General features: G+C 39.2%; 1 protein-coding gene across 1 annotated transcript; it reads left to right on the forward strand.

Annotated features, from left to right (window-relative positions):
- Window positions 1-773: 773 nt before the first annotated feature.
- RNASE9 (ribonuclease A family member 9 (inactive)) lies at window positions 774-20,363 on the forward strand. The gene is made up of 3 exons (XM_024567333.3): window positions 774-883; window positions 17,661-17,772; window positions 19,416-20,363. The coding sequence occupies exons 1-3, from the start codon at window positions 840-842 to the stop codon at window positions 19,989-19,991; spliced, it is 732 nt and encodes a 243-aa protein (XP_024423101.2). The 5' UTR covers window positions 774-839; the 3' UTR covers window positions 19,992-20,363.
- Window positions 20,364-20,753: the final 390 nt, after the last annotated feature.

Raw genomic sequence — 20,753 nt, forward strand, 5'->3', positions numbered from 1 at the left:
CAATTTGAACTAAACCCTACTGTAGATTTCAGATCCCTGCACATTTGGTTTCTTTACTTCACTGATGACACTCTTCCCTCCTCTCATACGTGCTTCTGACTAGAAAGTCAACTCAGTTCTGGCCCTGATGGGTTTCTGAGTTAGGGACCTCACTGAAAGGCCTGTGTAGGCCCAGGGGCTTATTTTTCATAGGGTCAGAGAGTAGGGCATCGGGAGCTGGCAGAGCCTGGGGCATGTGCGAGCTGCAGGTTCTGCTTCTTGCTTGTGCTTACCTTGCTGTCGGCAGCTCAGACTGTTCCGAGAACTCCCTGTTCTCCACTTCGGGAATGTGGGCTGAACTCTTGGACCCGTCACAAGAAATATCCCTTCTGACAGCTCTCCTGGGTACGGGAGGCAGGGCCTGTAACAGGAGGAACTAGCGGGGGGAATAAGATTGGGAGGACAGGCTCTTGAAACTTGCCCACACAAAGTGACACCTGTCCCCTTCTATCACTTTCTATCCCTTCTTCATCCAGCTTCCGTGTTTTCTTCTTTTTACTGGATCGTGCTTTCAACACTCATGTCCCTTCTGCACCTTTCATAGCTTCTGCTTTCTCATTTCCTCCGAGGCTTTGCACCACTTGACTTTGTATGTTCTCTGTGTGTCTTGCATTCAAACTCACTGTTCAGGGATAGAGTGACAAATTGGACAGATTTCTGGAGCCAGGCCACACATGTGATTTTCACTCAAAGGCCAGTGTTCCCTCTGCCCTGGTTTCAGTCCCTGTGGGGCAACCTGTTCATCCAGTGCTAATGGACACAGGGCACAGAGCTGCTCGGGTGGAAAAGGAAAGAACGGCATGAACTGGTGGACTCACCCTTCATCCTCGTCAAACCCTATTAGGTGGGTGCTGCTGAACAGCTCCCTAGTCCACTAAATTCAACCTTGTTTTCCTTTAGAAAATTCTGGAATTGTTCAGCTGTCTTTATAAGAATTATACTCACTATAACCAGTTTTTTAAAAAAGGTGTAAATAAAAGAAATGTACCCTCACTATACAAGGCATTGGATATAAGACAATAGTATAATATATTAGGAGAGAAAGATATTTTTGTTATCTGAAGTGATGGGTGCAGGCACCTATGAAAGAACGACAAAAATCTTTACTTTGATAGATAGTCCATTAAAATAGCTAAAATTTGAATTGAAGAAGAAAAGGGGACTAGGAATGGGAAGGAACACATGAATAGGAGGAGCAGTGAAAATAAGATTGATATTGCTATAACCTCTGCAGCTTTCTTTTGACTCTCATTAGTATGGTGTATAATTTCACACCCTTTCCTGTTAGTTAACCTCTTTTGGTCTTCATGCAAAGTGTATTTCTTGTAGGCCATATTTAGGTGAGTCTTGTTTTTGTAAATCTGACTAACACCAGCTTTTAATTGGTATGCTTAAGCCATATACATTTAATGAAATTATTTATATGGTTAGTTTGAAGCTAATATCTTTTTCTTTTATTTTTGTTCCTTCTATTCTTTGTTCCCTTTTTCTGATTTTTGGGGGCCTTCACTTGGATTTATCAAAAAATTGTAATGATTTTATTTTTTATCTCTTTTACTGAATTTTAATTTATATCTCCTCGTTTGGTTAATTCAGTGGTTACATCAGGATTTTTAGTATATATCTTTAATTTATCATAGCATACTTTCAACTGATAAAGTACTATTTCATTTATTGTTTAAGAACAGTATGGTAGTGTACTTCCATTTGTCTCCTTTCAGATTTTATGTTATTGTCATGCATTTTACTTTGAAATATGATATAAATTCCATTATACATTTCCACTATTTTTACATTTTAAATCAATTAAATAGTAAGAATAAAACATTTATCTGCCCATATAGTTACCATTTACAGTGTTTTTCATTCCCTGGTGTAGATTTGGATTTCCAGCTGCTATAATTTCCCCCCTGCCTGTTTGAGTTTCCTTTAACCTTTCTTGTAGTGTGGGTTTGCTGGTGATGAATTCTTTAAAGCTTCTCAATCTGAGAAAGTTTTTATTTTACCTTAGTGTTTTAAAGATATTTTTGCCAGGCATAGAATTTCTATATTGACAGTTTTCTTACACTGAGTACTTTAATAAAGTTTCCCCACTATATTCTTACTTATATTGTTTCAGATGAGAAATCTAATGTCACCCCCTATCTTTGTTTCTCTGGCCACAGCATTTCTTTTTGCTGAGGCCATGTTACTGGAATGAAGAGGTACATTTGCCTACATGCATCAAAGCCCAGTAAGACACCAACAGGAGTTTGCAACCAAGAAAGCTAAGGCTTTATTAAGGGGGTGGCACCATGCCCGGAGTCGCAGGTAGCTCACACTCCAAGACCTGGCTGCCCCATGATTTCCAGGAGATGGATCACATAGGAAAAAACCATTAGTCATGGTGACTAATGGAGTTAGGGTCATAGCTTCTACTGATTGGTTGATGCTAGGATTAGGGGTAGTTGATTATTGCATCTGGTCCTGATGTCAGCCATGGGGTCATTCTGGAACTAAAACACAACTGAGACCTAGATATTATCTCTAGTTTGACTGAAAGTGTTTCTGTGGTCAACAGACCCCAGGTTTTGTTTCTAAGAATACTGGATACTGACCAGAACCTCATTGTCCTGAGGGCTTAATAATTAAGCAAAGGTGAGGGAGATGCGTGAGTCAGGACACTGAGTGAGGCCAGTTTGAGTCAAAGGGGGGACAAATCAAAACAAAAGGCCAGATTAAAGAAAATAAAGTTTCTGCATGGTTAGAGCTGCTTCTATGGTTATCTCTTTATTGCTTTTTTTTTTCTTCCCAATTTGATTATGACGTGTCTTGGTATAATTTTCTTTGTGTTTTTGTGTTTGGAGTTTGTTGAGCTTCTTTGGCTTTGTGAATTAATACTTTTCATCAAGTTTTGAAAGTTTTTGGTCATTATTTCTTCCAATTTTTTTTCCATCTCCCTGCTTCTTTTCTTCAGGGTCTCAATTTATGCTTTGGAGGTCACTTGAATTCATTCTAGAGCTTACTAATGTGATGCTCTTTTCACATGTGTTTTCTTTTTCTGTGTTTCATTCCTATTGCTTTCTATTCATTAATCTTTCTTCTGCAATGTCTTATCTGCCATCAGTCCCATCCAGTGTATTATTTCATCCATTGTACAATAGTTTTTTTAAAAAAAGATTTTATTTTTTAGAAGGAAAGGGAGGTAGGAAGAAAGAGGGGGAGAGAAACATTGATGTGTGAGAGAAACACTGATCAGTTGCCTCTCGCATGCCCCCAAATGGGGACCTGGTCTGCAACCCAGGCATGTTCCCTGACTGGGAATCAACCCAGAAACCTTTTGGTTTGCAGGCCAGCACTCAATCCACTGAGCCACACCAGCCAGGGCAATACTTTTTATCTTTAAAAGTTTGATTTTTTTCTATTTTCTGTCAATCAACGTAACTTTTTGCACATAAAGCATATAGTTACAACAGTGGCATTAATGTCTTTACTCCATGCCTATTCTGGGTCATTTTTTTCTGGTCATCTTCAATTAATTGATTATTCTCCTCATTATGCTTTGTGTTTTTCCACTTTCTTTCATGGTTAGTAATTATTTATTGGATGCCAAACACTGTGAATTTTACCTTGTTGGTTTACCTTGTATGGATATTTTTGTTTTCCTATAAACCTTCTTGAACTTTTTTCTGGGATATAAGTTATTTGGAACCACAAAGATCCTGAGGCAGGTTCAGAGCAGAAACAGTCTAGGGCTAATTATTCCCCATTACTGAGGCAAGACCTTCCTAAGTATTCTACCTAATGCCCCATGGATTTTGATTTTTTTCCTTCTGGCTAGAGGAAATAGACACGGTTCCTCCTGATTCTTTTAGATGTTTCTTCTGCATCCTCAGATGGTGTTCGCCCACACTTGTGATAACAGGTACTCTGCTAATACTTGGGGAACCCTTTGCAGGTCTCCAAGTTTCTATCTTGAGTCAGCTCTCTCCTTTCTGGTACTTTTTCTCTATGGACTCAAGTTTTCTCATTTCCTCAATGTCTTCCTCTCAATTCAGGTAGTTTTCAGGCTTTTCCTAAATTCACTCTTCCTTCACTTTTACCTGAAGTCTCTCTCAAGATAGCAAGCAGAATGCATTGTAGGGCTCGGCTTATTTGTTTCCTACCTTTCAAGGATCAGTGTGTTTTGTTGCTTGATGTTCTGTGTCTTGGAAATAATTTTTCTAGCATTTTGTCAGGCTTTTTTCCCATTGTTTCAGGTGGGAGGGTAAATCAGGTCCGTATTACTCATTTTTTTTTAAGATTCTCTCCTTGTCGCAGTCCCGTGCTCAACCCACTGAGCTTTACCAGCCAGGGCCCGTATTACTCATTCTTAACTGGAAGATGATATCAGTCCTTTTTTTCTCATTTTAAAACCAAATCTTTCTATCTAAACACGTACCCTACAAATCTTTGGAGCTAAATGACCTCTCCTTACTTTTCTAGTGGGAAAGTAGAAATATCACAGTGAAGTTGCACTCATGATGAGCATCTGTAGTTAAGGATGCAAGAGCTAAGGAGTGCAGAGGTTGAGTGGACGTTTCATGGGCAGTAAGAATACTTTGTTAAGGCATAAACTGGAAGTTTGTTTTTTATTGCTGTAGAATATTCGAAAAGAAAGACAAAAATTCTTTATTTCCATAAAACAAAAAGTTGTCATACTTTGGGTCTTGATGGCTCAAAGGGATGTTAATGGCTTTTGTGTTAAATTTAAACATTTTTAGCTATCTGAAATAAGAGGAAAAACCAACAACCTGTTCAATATTAAGACCATTTATAACAGAAAGAGAAACTACAATTTAAGCAGCACTCACATACAAAGAACTGAACTTTCTGTTTCACTAGGACAAATTCAAACACTTTGATTTTTCTAATTGTGTCATAGCAGTGAAAGACACCTAAAATAACAGGCAAGTTTTGCTGCCACCCTTGACAGTTGTGATTTGGGGGTACATATGTTGGATTTACAAAAGAAAGTTATACTTTTCTTGCATCTGAGCTTGAGAAACAATTTCACACTGTACATGTTTTAAAAGTATTTTTTTTTCAAGATGTTGCTGGTTTTTGCAATTTATTTGCTATCTCTTGCTGGTAGAGATCATTATGCTATTTGTTTTGGGTGATGTTTCCTGTGGACTTGTGTGATTAGCATATAATCCAGTCTATGTGTGTGTGATCAAGTCTTTCAATAATTTATGCCTTGTTTTATTTAATAAAGATATTCCTTACAAAGTCCAAATTATGAAAAATATTCTAGTATATATGCTTATATCAATATTCTTAATAATGTTTTTAAATATTACTTTGTCTTCTAGTCCATCATACAGTGAGGACTATGTGTGTTATGAACACTGGAATCTGTGTTGATTCTTCCTTGATGTAAAGCCCATTGTCTCACTAGATTTATTCTCTTTTACTGAATCAAAATTTATGATATAGTCTGTCCTAAGATATTGCATACTTCTATTTTCTTGATATTCTTGATCTTTGAGAAGGGTTGAATATGAACTCAAACCAAACTGATGGCCATTCCTTGGTCTGTACCTTCTAAACTCACACTGGCATTACAGGGGAAAAAAAATCAGGCAACAATATAACAAATCCTTTAAAAATTTTGTAGAATCATATAATTAAAAAAGCTAAACAGGGCATAAATAAATATAAATTTACAAAACCTGCAATCAATTGTGAAGAATTTCTGTCATCCAGAGCTGGCTTGAATCCATTTTTGCAAAATAAGATGTCGAAATTACTCTACATTAGTGCTCTGTAGGTTGATTTTCAATTATTGATTAACACTTAGTCTGTGTCTATCTATTCTGTGTGACTGGGGGAAGAAATGTCTTTAACTGAGCAAAAGATATGAATTTCAGAGAACCCATTGATCTTCTTATGACCTGCTAGGCTCATATTTTTTTTCCCAGATTTTTCTCAACCTGACACAATTCTCAGTTTTGTTATGGGTATGAAAACTTGAAGCACAGATATTGACTAAAAATATTTGTGAAAAGTATACATGAAGCTGGTTAAAGCCCACATTTTTCATTTACATTTTAACTAAGCGCTACTCTGAGATTTATTCACAAGGTAAGTCTAATTCTACAGACTGAGCTTTTGAATGTATCTGTTCTCAACCACTCCAACTAAGGAATGACTTTTCCTGATGCTAATAAAAGTAGAAGTTGACTGATATCAAAATGTGACATTCTGAGAAATTGGCACTTAATATTTAAGAACATGAACAAAGCAGATCTTAAAAATTCATTTGAAGTGATACTTCTTTAGAGTTACTCATTTTAAATTTTAAAAATAGGCACCTTTAAAGATAACAATAAAAAATTAACCACTCAGGAATAACAGTTAAGGCTTTGTTTCGTCCCTCCTCCCCCACCATGTTTTCTGTACATCCATTAATTGGGATCATATTATAGATACAGTTTAGTGTTTTGATTTTTCAGTAGCCATTTGCTGCTTTTGGACATTGGCTACTTTTGTATTTGGTCTCCATTCCCTTTTCAGGTTGTAGGGAACAGTCCTTCTGTCAGCAACTGGAATTCTGCTGGGGTTTTAATTGTTTGGTTTTGCCTTTACTTCTCAAAGAAAGACGTGAGCATCAGGTCAGCCAATCAGAGGATCCCACATGCCTAGATATATCCATGTGATAGAAAAAAGGCCAATCAGAAAAGTTATTTTCCTTGGATAAAATGAGAGAGGATGGCACTGTGACCCTAAATATAAGCTATAAGAGTAACAGTGATTTTCTCTGCCATTGCATGGAGAGCCACTGCATGAGAATGAGTTAGTATAGAAAGCATAGTAGAATAAGAGAAAAAAACAGGAGTGTAGTGAAGGATTTAATTTCTTCATCCTGCTGTGCCTTTTGGACTTCTGTTTTCTGTGAGTCAAATAGTTCCTCCTCTGTGTAAGTGAATTTGTTTGGTACTGCTGTCACTTGTAATGAGATGGTCCTACTACTAAAATATTAAAAGTATTTCACATCTCTAAAGTTTAATTCATTAATATATTTGTAAATTCTGGAAAATAATCTATTTTAAGAATATATAATTCTATGAATAGAACACTATCTCAAATATTAGTTCTTGTTGCAATGGTTATTATCATTGTAGTGTTTTTGGCATTTCTATAAACATACCAGATTCAATTTAAACTTTCCCATAATTTTCAGATATTTATATTTTCAAACTTCAAATGTTTATCTCTATTAAGTAAAACTTGCTATCCACATTTGCATGCTTAGAATTCAAGCAATTAAAACTGGAGATGACAGCTTCGGATTTTAAAAGCTCTTCATTTTTTTTTTGTCAGTTTTTAAATTTTAATCAGAAAGGCCTGGTTGCCCACCTCATGTATTGCCAGGACTGTGCTTGTAAGGTATTCTAATTATTGCCAGTTTGAAAGATACAATTTTAATTGTTTCCTTTTGTGATTGAGGCTATATAATTATATGATCATTGCCCATAGATTCCTCATTTTAAGATATGCTTAAAATCCTGCTTTTTTCTTTTTAAAAAGCAATTTACTTCTAAAACATCACTTAATAGTCCCTCAGAAATACATACATAACCCTGGCTGGCGTGGCTTTAATTTAATTTCTTCATCCTGCTGTGCCTCAGTGGACTGAGTGCCTGCCTGTGAACCAAAGGTTTGTTGGTTCGATTCCCAGTCAGGGCACATGCCTGGGTTGTGTGCCAGGTCCCCAGTTGGGGGTGTGTAAGAGGCCATCACATGTTGATGTTTCTCTCCCTTTCTTTTTCCCTCTCTTCTTCTCTCTCTAAAAATAAATAAATAAAATCTTTTATAAAAGAAAAGAAATACATATATATTCCTCTACCTCAGGAGCTTATGACTTATTTCAATCATTTTTAAAAGTTTTTTATTTTATTGCTATTCAATTACAGTTGTCTGCATTTTCTCCCTACACCTAACCCCACCCCAGCCAAATCCACCCCCCTCCCATTTCCACCCTCCCCCTTGGTTTTGTCCATGTGTCCTTTATAGTAGTTTCTGAAAACCCTTCTCCCCACTGTCCCTTCCCCCTCCCCCTCTGGTTATTCTTAGATTGGTGTTCTTAAAATTTTTAAATATATTTATTGATTATGCTAATACAGTTGTCCAATTTCCACCCCTTCACTCCACTCCATCCTGCACACACCCCCCCCCCCCCGCCCCGCTCACATTCCCTCCCTATGGTTCATGTCCATGGGTCATACTTATAAGTTCTTTGGCTTCTACATTTCCTACACTATTCTTACCCTCCCCCTGTCTATTTTCTACCTATCATTTATGCTACTTATTCTCTGTACCTTTCTCCCCTCTCTCCCCCTCCCACTCCCCTGTTGATAACCCTCCATGTGATCTCCATTTCTGTGGTTCTCTTCCTGTTCTAGCTGGTTGCTTAGTTTGCTTTTGTTTTTGTTTTAGGTGTGGTTGTTAATAAGTGTGAGTTTGCTGTCATTTTACTGTTCATATTTTTTATCTTCTTTTTCTTAGATAAATCCCTTTAACATTTCATAGAATAAGGGCTTGGTGATGATGAACTCCTTTAACTTGACCTTATCTGAGAAGCACTTTATCTGCCCTTCCATTCTAAATGATAGCTTTGCTGGATACAGTAATCTTGGATGTAGGTCCTTGCCTTTCATGACTTTGAATACTTCTTGCCAGCCCCTTCTTGCCTTAAGGTCTCTTTTGAAAAATCAGCTGACAGTCTTATGGGAACTCCTTTGTAGGTAACTATGTCCTTTTCTCTTGCTGCTTCTAAGATTCTCTCCTTCTCTTTCATCTTGGGTAATGTAATTATGATGTGCCTTGGTGTGTTCCTCCTTGGGTCCAGCTTCTTTGGGACTCTCTGAGCTTCCTGGACTTCCTGGAAGTCTATTTCCTGAAGTTCTCTTTCATTATTTGTTCAAATAAGTTTTCAATTTTTTACTCTTCCTCTTCTCCTTTTGGCACCCCTATAATTCAGATGTTGGACATTTAAAGATGTGCTGGAGGTTCCTAAGCCTCTCCTCATTTTTCTGAATTCTTGTTTCTTCATTCTTTTCTGGTTGGATGTCTCTTTCTTCCTTTTGGTCCACACCATTGATTTAAGTCCCAGTTTCCTTCCCATCACTATTGGTTCCCTGTACATTTTCCTTTGTTCCTCTTAGCAGAGCCTTCATTTTTTCATCTAATTTGAGACCAGATTCAACCAATTCTGTGAGCATCCTGATTACCAGTGTTTTGAACTGTGCATCTTATAGGTTGGCTATCTCTTTGTTGCTTAGTTGTATTATTTCGGGAACTTTGATCTGTTCTTTCATTTGGGCTTTTTTTTTTTTTTTTTTTTTTTGACTTGGCGAGCCTGCTATGTAAAGGGGCAGAACCTTAGGTGTCCACCAGGTGGGGTAATGGCTGTAGCTGCCCTGTGACAGTGTACATGGGGGAGGGTTCCGATAGGGAGCAATGGTGCTTACTCCACTCTCTGCAGGATTTCAGTCACTCCCTCCACTACCCACAGTCAAATTGGGCCCCTCTGGTGCTGATTCCTGAGTGTATGGGTTTGTGCACGCTCTAGGCCCCTGTGGGTCTCTCCAACAAACTCTCCTGTGCGGCTGGCAGTTTCTCCTGTGGCTGCCTCAACCCCCATGGGTGTTTTCACACAGAGGTTTGAAGCTTTATTTCCCCACGCTGGAGCCCTGGGTTGCGTCATCTGCTTCGCTCCCCAGCGGTTCCTCCTGGTTTATCTATGTGCAAATGTGGAGTTGTGGGGTCTGCTAGCTGCCACATTGCCTGCCCCATTCCTTCCACAATCCACCACCTCGCTGGGTCCACGAGTCCCTTCCTTGCCACAAGTCCTCCCCACCCTGGCTGCCCGTCTCCACCCCTCCTACTGGTCTGGATGGATGTTTCTTCTTTATCTCCTTGGTTGTCAGACTTCCATACAGTTCCATTTTCTGTCAGTTCTGGTTGTTTTTGGTTTTAAATTGTTGTTGTCCTTCTTTTGGTTGTGCGAGGAGGCACAGTGTGTCTATGTACACCTCCATCTTGGCCGGAGTACTCTGTTAGATTGTTCTTAACTTCAATGTCACTGGTTATATTTTGTTTGCTTTTTTTCTTTTCTTGATTATGTTCCAGTTAAAGGTGAGATCATACGGTATTTGTCCCTCACTGCCTGGCTGATTTCGCTTAGGATAATGCTCTCCAGTTCCATCCATGCTGTTGCAAAGGATAGGAGCTCTGTCTTTTTCTTTGCTGTGTAGAATTCCATTGTGTAAATGTACCATAGTTTTTGGACCCACTCATTTGCTGATGGGCACTTAGGTTGCTTCCAGTACTTGGCTATTGTAAATTGTGCTGCTATGAACATTGGGGTGCATAGGTTCTTTTGGATTGGTGTTTCAGGGCTCTTAGGGTATAATCCCAGCAGTGGAATTGCTGGGTCAAAAGACAGTTCCATTTTTAGTTATCTGAGGAAATTCCATACTGTTTTCCACAGTGGCCACACCAATCTGCATTCCCACCAACAGTGCACAAGGGTTCCCTTTTCTCTGCATCCTCTCCAACATTTGCTTGTTGATTTGTTTATGTTGGCCACTCTGACTGGTGTGAGATGGTACCTCATTGTGGTTTTAATTTGCATCTCTCTGATGGCTAGTGATGCTGAGCATCTTTTCACATGTCTCTGGGCCCTCTGTCTGTCTTTCATGGAGAAGTGTCTGTTCAAGACCTTTGCCCATTTTTAATTGGGTGTTTTGTCTTCCTGGAGTGGAGTCATGTGAGTTCTCTATATATTTTGTAGATCAAATCCTTGTCTGAGGTATCATTGGCAAATATGTTTTCCCATACTGTTGTTTCTCTTTTCATTTTAATGCTGTTTTCTTTAGCCATGCATAAGATTTTATTTTGATGAGGTCCCATTTGTTTATTCTTTCCTTTCTGTCCCTTGTTTTAGGGAACATATCAGTGAAGATGTTGCTGCATGGAATGTCTGAGATCTTCCTGCTGATGGTTTTCTCTAAGACTTTCCTGGTGTTATGACTTATATTTAAGTCTTTTATCTACCTTGAATTTATTTTTGTGTATGGTGTAAGTTGGTAATAGAGTTTCATTTTTTTGCATGTAGCTGTCCAGATGTCCCAACACCATTTGTTGAAGAGGCTATTTTTACTCCATCTTATGCTTCTTCCCCCTTTATCAAATATTAATTGACAGTAGAGACTTGGTTTATTTCTGGGCTCTCTGTTCTGTTCCATTGCTCTATGTGTCTGTTTTTATGCCAGTACCAGGCTGTTTTGATTACAGTGGCCTTGTAATACAGTTTGATATCAGGTATTGTGATCCCTCCTGCTTTGTTCTTCTTTCTCAAAATTGCTGCAGCTATTCGGGGTCGTTTATGGTTCCATATGAATTTCTGAAATGTTTGTTCTATATCTGTGAAATATGTCATGGGTACTCTAATAGGGATTGCATTGAATCTATAAATTGCTTTGGGTAGTGTGGCCATTTTGATGATGTTAATTCTTCCAATCCATGAGCATGGTACATGCTCCATTTGTTTGTGTCTTCCTTAATTTCTTCCTTTGGTGTTGTGTAGTTTTCTGAGTGCAGGTCTTTTACCTCCTTGGTTAGGTTTATCCCTAGGTACTTTATTTTTCTTGTTGCTATATCAAATGGGATTTTTTTTCCTGATTTCTGTTTCTGCTGTTTCATTGTTGGTGTACAAGAATGCCTTTGATTTCTGAGTACTGACTTTGTATCCAGCTGTTTTGCCAAATTCATTTATTAGGTTGAGTAGTTTTTTGGTGGAGTCTATAGGATTTTCCACGTACACTACCATCTCATCTGCAAACAATGACACTTTCATTTCTTCCTTTCCAACTTGGAAGCCTTTTATTTCTTTTTTCTTGTCTGATTGCTGTGGCTAGGACTTCCAATACTATGTTGAGTAGGAGTGGTGAGAGAGGGCATCCTTGTCTTATTCCTGATCTTAGTGGGAAAGCTCTAACTTTTTGTCCATTGAGTATGATGTTGGCTGTAGGTCTCTCATATATGGCCTTTATGATGTGAGGAATGCTCCCTCTATTCCCACTTTGCTGAGTGTTTTTATCAGAAACGGGTGCTGTATCTTATCAAATGCTTTTTCCACATCTATTGATATGATTATGTGGTTTTCGTGTTTGCTTTTGTTTAAGTGGTGCATTATGTTTACTGATTTGTGAATATTGTACCATCCATTCATCTGTGGGATGAACCCCACTTGATCATGGTGTATGATCTTTTTAATGTATTGCTGGATGTGGTTTGCTAATATTTTGTTGAGGATTTTAGCGTCTATGTTCATCAGCAATACTGACCTGCGGTTTTCTTTCTTTCTTATGTCTTTATCTGGTTTTGGGATCAGGATCATGTTGGCTTTATAAAAAGAGTTTGGGAGTCTTCCATCTTCTTGAATTTTTTGAAATAATCTGTGGAGGGTGGGGGCTAGCTCTCCCTTAAATGCTCTGTAGAATTCTCCTGTGAAACCATCTGGTCCAGGGCTTTTGTGTGTTGGAAGCTTTTTGATTACTGTTTCAATTTCATCAGGTGTTAGTGGTCTGTTCAGGCTTTCTGCTTCTTCTTCATTGAGTTTTGGAAGGTTATATTTTTCTAGAAATTGGTCCATTTCATCTAGATTTTCCAGCTTCTTGGCATATAGTTCTTCATAGTAATTTCTTACAATCCTTTGTATTTTGGTGGTATCAGTAGTAGTCTCCCCTCTTTCATTTCTGATTGTGTTTATTTGGGTCCTCTCTCTTTTTTTCTTGATGAGCCTTCTTAAAGGCTTGTCGATTTTGTTTATCTTTTCAAAGAACCAGCTCCTGGATTCATTGATCCTTAGAATTGTGCTTTTAGTCTCTATGTCATTTAATTATGCTCTGATCTTGGTTATTTCCTTCCTTCTACTTGCTTTGGGTTGTCTTTGTTGTTGTTCCTTGAGTTCTTATAGGTGTAGGATTAGGTTGTTTATTTGAAATGTTTCTATTCTTTTTAGGTAGGCCTGTATCGCTATGAACTTTCCTCTCAGGGGTGCCTTTGCTGTGTCCCATAGGTTTTGGATTGTTGTGAGTTCATTTTCATTTGCTTCCAGAAACTTTTTGATCTCTTCCCTAATCTCATTCTTCACCCATTCATTGTTTAATAGCCTGCTATTCAATCTGCATGTTTTTCAGTGTTTTGGGTTTTTTTCCTTGAGGTTTGTTTCTAGTTTCTATAATTGTGTTGCTGTGAATATCTTTCTCGAAGTCCTCCAAGATTTTCTTTATGTATTTGGGTGCTCCTATGTTGGGTGCATATATATTTACAATGTTTGTGTCTTCTTGGTGGATTCTTCCTTTGAGTATTATGAAATGACCTTCTGGGTCTCTCTTTATGGCCCTTTATTCGAAGTCTGTTTTGTCTAATATTAGTGTTGCTACCCCTGTCTTTTTTCCCTGTCCATTTGCTTGGAAAATTTGTTTCCAGCCCTTCACGTTCAGTCTGTGTAGGTCTTTTGTCCTGAGGTGGGTCTCTTCTAGGTAGCATATGTGTGGGTCATGCTTTCTTATCCATTCAGCTATTCTATGTCTTTTGATTGGAGCATTTAATCCATTTACATTTAAGGTTATTATTGATGGATACTTATTCATTGCCATTTTTTCATACCTGTGTTTCTCTCTCTCTCTCTCTCTCTCTCTCTCTCTCTCTCTCTCTCTCTCTCTCTCTCTCTCTTTTCCTTCCTTTCCTTAAAGCAGTCCCTTTAGCATGTCTTGCAGAGCTGGTTTGGTGGAGGTGTATTCTTTTATACTTCCTTTGTCTGGGAAGCTCCTTATTTGGCCTTCTATCTTGTTTGAGAGCCTTGCTGGGAAAGTAGCCTTGGTTGCAGGCCTCTAGTTCTCATTACTTGGAATATTTTTTTGCCATTCTCTTCTGGCTTGGAGTGTTCCCATTGAGAAGTCAGCTGCTAACCTTATCAGGGTTCCCTTGTATGTCATTTCCTGTTTCTCCCTTGCTGCCTTTAATATCCTCTCTTTGTCTTGGAATTTTGCCATTTTAATTATGATGTGTCTTGCAGTGGGCCTCTTTGGGCTCCTCTTGATCGAGACTCTCTGTGTTTCCTGGATTTGTGTGACTTTTTCTCTCATCAAATTAGGGAAATTTTCCATCATTACTTTTTCAAACAGGTTTTCTATCCCTTGCTCTTCTTCTCCTTCTGGTATCCCTATTACATGGATATTATTGCGTTTCATGTTGGCCCTCATTTCCCTTAATCCATCTTCATTCTTTCTGAGCCTCTTTTCCTTTTCTTGCCCCTTCTGTGTGTTTTTTTCTACCTTGTCCTCCAGTTCGCTGATCCAATCCTCTGCTTCATTGAGCCTGATTTTGACTCCTTCTCCTGTGTTCTTCAGTTCAGGAATTGTATTCTTCCTTTCCTCTTGGCCCTTGTTGATAGTTTGTATTTCCTTTTTCATGTTGACGTAGTTTGCAGTGAGTTTGTTGTAGTTTCCCTGTAGTTTTTGGTAATTCTCTGTGAGTTCATTAAGCTTCCTTATAACCAATTCTTTGAACTCAATACCTGATACTAGACTTGCCTGTCTTTCATTTAGCATTGTTTCTGAGACTTCCTCCTTTCCTTTCATTTGGGGATTGTTTCTTTGTCTTCCCATTGTTTGTGAGACTCTTCCTGTTAGCCTGTGCTTTTTAAGTTGCTCTGTTATGACCCCCTGGATTTATGGTGTAAACTTCTGTGGTAGAATACCTGTGAGATTCAGTGGTACAGTCTCCTTGATCTCCCAATCTTACTGGTCTTGGGCTGTGGTTTATGTTGGCTCTGTGTATGTCTTTGGTTTTTGGTTGTTGTTGGGTTTTTCTTTGGTGGGTCCTTCTCACAGCTGGTTATCTGAGGGTCAGTCTATGCCCCACCTCTTGTTTTCTGTTGTGCAGGTGTGGGCAGGTTCCGTTGGAGCTGGTTCTTTCATGTGTACAAGGTTTTGAGGCTTTTCTCCTGCTCTTGTTCAGTTGTTTGTTCTGAGTAATTTCTTCACTATTTAGTTGTATTTCCAGATAGGTCCTGGGTTGAGTTAGTGTGGCTTCCACTCCCTCCTTCACCTTCTTCTGTTCTTATCTGTTGGTGGTTCCTTTGTTGGTAAGTGTCCTCTTCCAGGAGGTATCCTGGTGTTCATAGCTTCTACAAGTTCTCTGGCGTAGCAAAGTGAAATTTGTTTCACTGTCTCAGCTCTTAGGATTCCCTCTCTTTGGGTCCAACTCTGGTCTTTTCGCAGTTCCAGGTTTTATTGTCTCACATCTGTTTTTTTCAGTGTCCTCTATACTTTGTGGTCTCCTATCTTCATAAACACTGGCGTAGTGTTGGCTGTTCGCTTTGTTCCTCAGTATATTGCCTAGGTGTTTCACCCATGTGCCGAGGGAAGTGGACTCCACTCCCACCTATCTCACCACCATCTTCCTGGCTCCATCTTTTTTTTTTCCCTTAATTGCAGTTAAACATAGCATACTAACTGAAAACTCAGGACCTCCATCTTAGAAGGTGAGGCCTTGGGAAGACAACCTCCCTCAGGCCCTTCCAGCCATGGGAAATCTAAGCCGTTCTAACCCTTCCAATCAAGTTTAAAAGCAGAGAGAAAAAGAACTTGAGCAGATATTTGTCCACTCATATTCAAAGCAGCATTATTCACAAAAGCCAAAAAATGAAAGCAATTCATCTCAATCTTTTTCCAAATTCACTTAATGAAAAGGCTCCCCCCATTTTGGGTTGTTTTCTTTATTATAGAGCACATTTTTTATGCATAGTGTGGGCAAAAGTAGGTTTACAGTTGTGAGTCCATGAAACAGAATTTATTCTTGTATTATATATTAATTATTGTACTATATTCCATATGAACAACTGTAAACCTACTTTTGCCATACTCTGGTATACTAAGAAAGTGCTTCTCAAACTTCTAAAGGCTAAAAATCACCTCGTGAATTTGTTTCAAGTGCAAATTTCTGGGCCTATTCAAAGAGACTTTGGTTAATGAGGTCTGAGGAAAAAATCAAGGAGGCCAGGTGGTTCTGCAGTGTGAGATTAAAACCTAAGAAACCAAGCAAAAACCTAAGAAAAATGGGATGAGCATGTTTTAACACTGTCTATTCTGTGTTCTCTCTCTTCCTGGTTCTCTCTCTTTCTTATTTATTTAATTAATTCCCATTCCTACACTCTGCCTCTATGTTCTATCTCAGCTAAACTTTTTTTAAAAGGCTTTGTTTATTTATTTTTAGAGAGAGGGGTAGGGAGGGAGAAAATGAGGAAGGGAAATATCAATATCTGGTTGCCTCTCACGCACTCCTAACTGGGGACCTGACCTGCAACCCAGGCATGTGCCCTGACTGGGAATCAAACCACCAACCCTTTGGTTCACAGCCCGTCACTCAATCCACTGAACCACATCAGCCAGGGTAAAAAAGGATTTTAAGAGGCATAAAACCACAAGTTGAATTCATAAAGGATTAAGAAGTTTGAGCAGGTGTCCTGGCCAGCCCTGGTGCATGTCCCATTAGGTCACAAGGACCACAGAAGCCTGAGTCTGCTATCCTGTTGTCTCCAACCCAAGATGTCACAGAGGCTCCAGGTTCTCCTTAATTAAAATGGGTACTGAGTTCCCTGGACTATCACAATGGGATCACTCTTCTGAAGAGATTCCCTGGAGAAGACTAATGACAGATTGAGGGCAGGGATGGGAGGAATATGGTAGCACCAAAAAGGCCCACTCTAACATCACCATTGTTTACCAATTTTTTTCTTTCCTGTTCCATCCTCAGGTCTCAGATCTCCTATCTTCAATTTTCCTATTCTTTCCACTTTCTGATGTGTGCTCCCAACATCTACCTCTCTTTAATGCCACCATTCTCTGACCTTCTCTACTAACTTATATAAAGACCTGGGTCTAACCTGGGATCAGAAGCTCTCCTTCATCTCTGTCTCCATCTCTGTGTAGGTCGGGGTCTCTGGGTTACCAGTACTAGAGAATCACTCATATAGTCTTAAGGGAGGACTTCTCTTATACCAAGTGCACAGTGGAATAAAAAAATGCAGGAAACGACTTCTGCAACAGCACAGCCATGCTTGGTGGAATGTGGGTCAGTTTATCACGGTGCTCTAGAGGCTCAAAGACAATTCTAGCACTGGCTATTTTGGTGGTCTCTCTGCTTCTGTTAGTCCCTTCACATCGAGTTACAAAGACACCCTAGAAAAGGATGTACAATCTAGCTCATGAAAGGAAACTAGACTCATGGAGAATAGCAGTTAAAAACAGAGATGTGGAACTCAGGCAGCCTTGCAACCTGAGCTTGAACCAAGATTCTGCCAGACTAAACATAAAACATTTAAGCAACCTCCTTTCATGAAGAGATGGTAACTACATTAAAAAACCAAAAACATCACTAAAAGTAATATTTTTATCATGAGGTTGTTTGGATGATGATAGCTCATTATGCTCACCATTATTTATTATTATTTTTATATTAGGGTGACCCCAAGAATGTATTTATCTCAGCTGCTCACACTTGTTCTTCTGTCTTCCTACTTCAAGCTCCTGTACTCTTAGGAAAGGTCAATATCCCCAGTGTCAGGCTCTCCCCAGCCCAGCCCAGTCCTTGGAACATCTACTCTCTGAAGCACTGACAACACAAGGATTGAAAGAGGTAAGGAGGCCATGGGCAGAGAGAGGCCTGGAGGCTTGCTCTTCAATTTACCTGAGGTACCTGCCTTGCTCTGGGAAGAAAGCTCCCTTGGAGAATTAATGATTAACAGTCAGATTTGGAATAGGAGTGGAAAATGATTATCAGGTCCAGGAGTCCTCTGTGAAAGATGACATTTTCCACTAAAAAGTAGACTGTGCTCTAGCAATTGGGCACAATTCCTGAGAACCATTTACTTCTGCTCAGGCTCTTTTAAGGAAAGTTTTTAAAATAATATTTTAACACTTAACATAATTACCAGGAAGCATAATAATGTTCTTCATCAATGTATACCAAATTAAATATTTTTATTTCTTTTTAAAGTAATATAACTTATTCCAGGAAATGTAAGTCATCTACCCAGTTTTACACATTTGTGTAGCAAAGACACTAGCTCATACATATTTAAAGTATGGGGGAAATATTAGTGCAGCCTATTATGGATTGAATAGACATGGAAACACACAGAGAGGGAAGCAATGACTGAAATCTCTGATGATGAGGTTAACATAATTGCAAATAGGCACACAAGAATGGAGAAGGTATAGGGATGTAAAAACCTGACCATAGCAAAAACCATGAAGTCTACCTAGGAGACAAAAAAGGAAGAAAGAAACACAAGGTAAGTGATGCACCCTAGTAGAAAAATAATTCTTAGTGCTAAAAGGAGTCAGAGGAGGCTGCAAAATGGACCAAGCCATTCCAGACAATGAGATTGTGGTAAAAACAGACACACGAAGAGGCTCAGCATATGGTGTTCATTGATCCTACTGACCCTGCTCAATATTCTCCAAGAGCATCTATGGTCAGAGTAAGCAAGAGGAGAAAGTCTCAAGATGAAGAATTTTTCTCAGAATATGAGAATGTGAATAAGGGGAGGGTGAATCACTTATGGCTCTTTCAGTGCAAGTTCTTAATTCCTAATAAGGGAACTGATGTATTTGTTCCAGCTGAAGGAAGCACTGAGGGAGCACTTATCCTTCTTTGGGATTTTCTCCCTCTCTCCCCACTGCTTCGATCTCCTTTCTCCTTCTTTCCACCCGTGTCTCTCTATGTCTCTCCCCCTTTTCTTCTCTTCCATCTTACTTTTCTCTCTCTCCTTTTCTCCCTTCCTCTTCCTCTTTCCTTCGTTTTCCCTCTCTTATCCACAGTCTCAGTAAGGTCAGTCTTATCCAGACTGTAAGGTCAGTTTAGACTGAACATAGTAAGGTCAGTTTTTTAGTCAATATTAGAGGTACTTGAGGTACTTAGATTCTGAGTTACTTGTCAATTTTAGAGAGGGGAAGGGAGGGAGAAGGAAGGGAGAAAGAGAGGGAGAGAAACATCATGTCTCTCATGCACCCCCAACTGGGGACCTGGCCCACAATCCAGTCATGTGCCCTGACTGGGAACCAAACCAGCAACCTTGAGACCCTCCAACCCTTTGGTTCTCAGGCCAGCACTCAATCCACTGAGCCACGCCAGCCAGGGCTGAGTTGTCAATTTTAAAATGGTCCAGTCTTAGGGCTCACAAAAGCTATAGGTGGTGGAAATGGAGTCTGCACAGGAATAGAAGGGGTACTGTAACATAGCAGAACATATCTCCCTATCTCTTGTATTCCCCACAGGAAAATATGAAAACTCTACTCGCCACACAGTCCCTCCCTGTGCTCCTCCTGCTGCTGCAGCCACTTCCATTGCAGGTCCTAATGCAGCGAAAACATCCTGGTTTTCCAGATCATCTGGCAGAAGAATTTGAAGATTATTTGGATGAGTTATATAGCACAGGGCCTACCAAACCACCTACCAAAAAAAGTTTTCAAGAGCATGTCATAATTCCTCCTAGATTTCCATTATATTATGAATATGACTGTTCTTTTGAAATGAGGGACAGAAATGTTCATGACAGGCTTTACTGTAGGAAAGAACATTTTTTCCTCCCAGTAGCATATGAGGAGTTACAAAAGACCTGTAGCAGCAAGTTCGTGGCATGTAAAAATGGAGTTAGGAGATGTCACAAGACCAAGAAAATAATAGAAGGACTGTACTGTAAGTTAACAGAGGGAATTAAGATGTCAGGCTGTCAATATGAAACTTTTTACAAGAAGGGATATGCCCTTATCACTTGCCGATGGCAAGATGATATTGGAGAAATTATTCCTGAGCATGTAAATGATATTTTGGAAATATCTGGCAAGCAGTAAAGTGTCAGCCACTAGGAAGATATCTTCCTCCCACCATTCTTTATAGAATGGAAAGATATAACCCTCTCCATGCTGATTCTTATAGGTCAAAGTTGAGAATGGTAATTTTGATCCATTCATTGTAATCATCCATCTCCCTCTCTTCTTCCTCTAACACCACACACAGGCAACGTGGGCTAGGTTCAAAGACAGTACTCGGAGATGTGACTTCAAACAGGTCATGTAACTGAGCACATTGTGAATGTATTTTGAGGATGAATGCCTGTAGTGGAAGGATGGTCACCACCAAAAGGAACAGAAAATGGTTGCCTGAAGTGTGCTCCGAAGTTGTATTCATGTGAATCTCTAGTTCAGTAAAAATAATAAAGTGCATTGACTTAGTGAAGTGTCTCTGGTATGGTCACTTACCAGTGCCACTGGTATGAAGTTTCTTAGTTTGGAATTCCCTTTCTCTGTGAAACAATTTGTAACAAAAACAACTCAGAGCCCCTTGAGAAATTGTGTATTGTAATTCATCTATCTAGTGCTATATTTGTAGGTATTTTGCTTGTTCTGTTCTTTTCCATACAACACAATATTCACAGGAAAAGGAAGGTATAGGTTCTAATAGGAGATACCTTAGGATAAATACCTGAATATTCAGGATAGCAAACTTCCCAAAGAATTTTTCAATTATTTGATGCTTCTTTTGTGGATTCCCATACCTTTGATTTAGCTTATTCACAAAACTACAAACAATTCATCACTCTTGACAGTCACATT

Source organism: Desmodus rotundus, chromosome 7 (assembly GCF_022682495.2).
Source record: "Desmodus rotundus isolate HL8 chromosome 7, HLdesRot8A.1, whole genome shotgun sequence".
NCBI lineage: Eukaryota > Metazoa > Chordata > Mammalia > Chiroptera > Phyllostomidae > Desmodus > Desmodus rotundus.